This window comes from Wasmannia auropunctata, unplaced genomic scaffold, assembly GCF_000956235.1.
Source record: "Wasmannia auropunctata unplaced genomic scaffold, wasmannia.A_1.0 LD335992.1, whole genome shotgun sequence".
NCBI classification, from domain to species: domain Eukaryota; kingdom Metazoa; phylum Arthropoda; class Insecta; order Hymenoptera; family Formicidae; genus Wasmannia; species Wasmannia auropunctata.
Window position 1 is genome coordinate 17,948 of NW_012026898.1, and position 5,269 is coordinate 23,216.

The 5,269-nt window shown below is 38.7% G+C and overlaps 1 protein-coding gene across 1 annotated transcript; it reads left to right on the forward strand.

Moving 5' to 3' along the window:
* The first annotated feature begins 543 nt into the window (after positions 1-543).
* Positions 544-4,659, forward strand: LOC105453948 (uncharacterized protein K02A2.6-like). The gene has a single exon (XM_011696247.1). It carries the CDS (start codon positions 544-546, stop codon positions 4,657-4,659), a length of 4,116 nt encoding a protein of 1,371 aa, XP_011694549.1.
* Positions 4,660-5,269: the final 610 nt, after the last annotated feature.

Sequence of the window (5,269 nt, forward strand, 5' to 3'; positions counted from 1 at the left end):
CAGGGAAGGGTTATTCTGTTAAGGATCGGAAGATACGTATCTGAGAGGAACTCTGTGTCACTTTGCTTATTTAATCCATTCTTTTGCTTAATGATATGGATCATCTCTGACGTTAATCTTTTTTGATACTGTTATGTATGATAGATATTCATAATGCCGCGTAATAGGATATAAGAGCGCCACGTTTTCCGGTGGCACTAGGCGAAAACCGGAGCAGCGTGCAAGCATGTGCGCCGCGTGATTGCTCCGTGCTGCGCACTCCGTTTCGTGGCTTGGAGCACGCAGCACGTGTTTATCGTGGACTTTTCGTACTGAGTATTTGTGTAACCGTTTCCAGCAAATACATATTATATCTTTCGTGTATCCGTAATCTACTGGCGTAATTATTTAATCCCGGATATAACAATTCTGGCGACGAGGATGGGATGCCAGTGATACATGAGTTGAAGTGTGGAAACGGCGGAACGTGAGGGTACGAGCAACGTATAGAAATCGTTGACCGGCATCGTTGAGTGAGTGAACTAAGTCCAGAAGCTGAGTAAGATGTCCACAAGTGGTTCCGGTGGCTCACAAAATCCGGCGAGGACAAGCTCCGGATCTGGAAATCTCGTTAATGCACAAAACGTGATTCAGATTGAAAATTTCGACCCGGCCAAGCAAACATGGAAACGTTGGCTTCAACGTTTACAAGGATCTTTCAAGGTGTTCAAAATAACGGCGGATGATGAAAAAGTTGTGTACCTTCTACATTACATCGGAGTCGAGGCATTCGGAGTTTTGTGTGATCGATTAGATCCGGATGACCCTTATACTAAATCGTTCGATGAATTGTGTAATAAATTGAGTGAATTCTACGCCCCAGAGCCGTTGGAAATTGCGGAAATTTATACATTCCGCAAACGAATGCAAAAAGATGGTGAAGCAGCACAGGAGTACATGGCTGCACTGCAAAAATTGTCGTTGCATTGCAAATTCGGCAATTATTTAAAAACGGAGTTGCGGAACCAATTTGTATTTGAAATTAAAAATCCACGGATCCAAGCCAGACTTTTGGAATCAGTCGATCTGACGATGGAGAGAGCTCTTAAAATTGCTTACGCTATGGAGATGGCAGACCAAGGAGTTCACCAGCTGAAGGACGAACCAGTGGCGGCAGTCGACTTCGTTGGAGCTGGGAGCAAAAATAGGAAGAAGACGAACGAAAAGGAGCGCAAGAAGCAGCCGTTTGGGAAACCGGAGGCGAAGAAGACATCGAAAGAGACGGGAAATGCGAAACAATTTAAAAATAGTTTTAAAAATAATAAAACGATATGTTTTAGGTGTGGTGGAAATCATTTGGCGCCCGTCTGTTCTCTTCCTCGGTCGATGAAGTGCTTGGAATGCGGCGGTTATGGTCATTTGAAAAAGGTCTGCAAAAAGAAAGGTCAAACAAACTACGTAGAGGACATTGCCGCTATAGAAACAGCATGCGAACACGCTAAACATCGGTCGAAGTACACGGTCTCTCTCCAAGTAGAAAACAGGAAAATAGAATTTGATGTGGATTGCGGAGCGGCGGTGACCTTGGTGAGTCAGCATTGGCTAAGTCAAATGTTTCCGAAGCTAGAAATTATTAAAACTGAGTTGAAATTGCGATCGTATTGTAGAAAAGAGTTCGTTCCAGTTGGATATGTAAAAGTAAAAATTAGAGATCTAAATGCATGGAAGTATTTAAATATGTACGTAGTAAAATATGATAGACAGCCACTTTTGGGTAGGGAATGGATGAATCAGCTACAAACGTTTAATAAATTAAAAAAGAGTTTAGAAGAAATTCAGTCATTAAATATGGTAGAACAATCTGGGAATAGTCGTCTAAGCAGTTTATTAGACAAATATGCAAACGTGACAAGTGAAGATTTTTCTCCGATTAAAAAAATAAAAGCCCAGTTAAATTTAAAATCAAATTCACAGCCAGTTTTTCTTCGAAGTAGACAAGTGCCTTTTCAATTAAGAAATAAAGTAGAAAACGAATTAAATAGAATGGTGGAAGCGGGAATATTGAAGCCCGTAGAAGCGTCGAAATGGGCAACCCCGATAGTGCCAGTGTTAAAGAAAGATTGCGGGGTAAGAATATGTGGAGATTTTAGTGTCACGATAAATTCTTGTTTGATAGTTGATGAGCATCCATTACCGACCCATGATGAACTTTTTGCTAAAATGGCTGGTTGTACGATTTTTTCAAAAATAGATTTGAGACAAGCCTATTTGCAATTGGAATTGAGGGATGAAGATAAAGAAATTCTTACTTTAAATACGTCCAAAGGGTTATATCAATGCAACCGACTTATGTATGGAGTGGCGTCGGCGCCAGCGATTTGGCAGAGGACGATTGAAAATATTTTGAAAAATATTCCAGATATTACGGTTTTTCTGGATGACATTAAAATTGCAAGTACAAACGTAGAAAAACATTTTGAAATTTTGGAATTGGTTTTAAATCGGCTATCGGAATATAACGTTAGAATTAATTTAGAGAAATGTATATTTTTAAAAGATCAAATTTCGTATTTGGGTCATATTATTGGGAAAGACGGTATAAAAAAAGAACAAAAGAAAATGGAAGCGGTAGAAAAGTTACCGAGACCGGGAAACGTTTCTGAAGTCCGAGCGTTCATAGGTTTGATTAATTACTATGGGCGATTTATAGAAAATTTGAGTAATATTCTAAGACCATTAAATGAATTATTAAAGAAAAATACGCGTTTCAAATGGACTTCGGATTGTGAGAACGCTTGGCGGCAGGCCAAACAAGCATTTTGTAGTAATAAAATACTAGTTTCGTTTAACCCAACTTTGCCAATCGTGGTGGCAACTGATGCTAGTCCATATGGGGTCGGAGCAGTTTTGTCTCATGTATATCCGAATGGAACGGAACGAGTTATACAATATGCTTCGTGTACATTAAATGAAACACAAAGAAAATATACTCAGATTGATAAGGAGGCATATGCCATTATTTTCGGTATTAAAAAGTTTCATAACTTCTTATATGGTAAGCATTTTACGTTACTCACAGATAATAAGCCGATTACGCAAATTTTGAGTCCGGGTAAGGGTTTACCAGCATATAGTGCGATGCGTATGCAACATTACGCGGTTTTCTTGCAAGGGTTTAATTTTGAGATAAAATATAGGAAAACTGAAAATCATGGCAATGCGGACGGATTGTCGCGACTACCAATTAAGGAGAATTTTATGGCAAATTATGATGCGCTTGATGTGTACACAATCGATACGTTAAACATGTTACCGGCTAAAGCGAGCGAAATCAAATTGGAAACTTCGAAAGATTTAAATCTTGCAAAGATAGTAAAAGCATTAGAAAAAGGCGAAAGTCTTAAAAGATTTGGTTTGCAAGATCACGAATTCGCGCTAAATAATGGAATTTTGTTAAGAAAAGATAGAGTAGTAATTCCAGAAAGTTTAAGAAATAGAATTCTTAAAGAATTACACTTAGGCCATATGGGTATTGTAAAAATGAAAGGGTTAGCGAGAAATTATGTGTGGTGGCAAGGTATCGACTTGGAAATCGAAAAAACGGTTCGAAATTGTAAAGAATGTAGTCGCGTGCAAAATAATCCGAAGCCCGCGCCATTGCATCATTGGGAGCCTACGGAGCAAGCTTTTCAAAGAATTCATATGGACTTTGCGGGACCATTTGCAGGTCATAATTTTTTAGTCTGTATAGATGCGCATACAAAATGGCCCGAAGTCTATGTAATGAAAAATATTATAGCTACAACTACTATTGAAAAATGTCGTGAAATTTTCTCTAGATTCGGCCTGCCTAAAATGCTAGTAACGGATAACGGGAGAACATTTATTTCCCAAGAGTTTCAAAATTTTATTAAAGCAAATGGAATTATCCATAGATGTACGGCTCCTTATCATCCGGCTACCAATGGTGCAGCAGAAAGATTTGTACAGACGTTGAAACAATGGCTACGTAAAACTAACTTAACGAAAGAGAATGTAAAAACTAGCGTTCAGAAGTTTTTGTTCCATTACCGTATCACTCCAATTCCGGAATTGAAACAATCACCAGCTGAAATTATGTTCGGACGGAATTTGCGTAACCGATTAGATTTAATTTTCCCGAAGGAACTAGAAATTAAGAAAGAATCAAGGGAGTGTAATGGAGCAAGAAATTTTGAGATAGGAGATAAAATAGTCGCTCGTGAGTATCTGAATAAAGAATTGAAATGGCGAGTCGGTAGTGTACATCAAAAATTAGGAAAGCTACATTATTTAATAAAATTAGAAAATGGTAAAATTTGGAAAAGACATGTAAATCAATTACGTTCAAGCGAACAGGATAGTAATGAAAGTGAACCAAATAATAAAATAGATATTTTTAATTATGCGAATCCTGAATTAGTTTTAAGAGATTTGGATTCTAATGGAGAGAGACCGAGTACTTCAACGGATGACGAGGGTTTGACTAACACCGCTCAAGCATCGGCCGAGGTAGAGTCAGAGGCAGTTGCGTGCTCACAGGTACCATTGCCTGTGGAGGAAAATACAAATTCACATGCGAGCGAACTGGTTCGAAGCGAACGTCCTAAGCGAAATAGAAAAGAACCAGATCGGTACAGAGATTACTTATCTTCGTTTTAGGAACCAGAGCAACTATCGAAGTGTATTATATATATTTTTTTTTTATTTCCGGTCGTAAAAAAAAAAGAGAGAGAAATGATAATATTAAGTCAGGGTTAATACTGTTGTAGCGTAAATATAGAGATTTTTGTTTTTTTACCTTCCCATAGAATTAAGAAATTTTGTAAAAAAGGGGAAGAGCTGTTATGTATGATAGATATTCATAATGCCGCGTAATAGGATATAAGAGCGCCACGTTTTCCGGTGGCACTAGGCGAAAACCGGAGCAGCGTGCAAGCATGTGCGCCGCGTGATTGCTCCGTGCTGCGCACTCCGTTTCGTGGCTTGGAGCACGCAGCACGTGTTTATCGTGGACTTTTCGTACTGAGTATTTGTGTAACCGTTTCCAGCAAATACATATTATATCTTTCGTGTATCCGTAATCTACTGGCGTAATTATTTAATCCCGGATATAACAGATACTGTTTCTCGTTATCCAATATTTGGACGTTGTCCCAGTCAAACTTATGATTCTCCTTTTCTCTGTGGATAGAAATCACAGAGGGCGAGCCGCTAGTTTTTTTAATGTCTGACATGTGTGTGAAACGAGGGTCCATGAACACATGTCAGA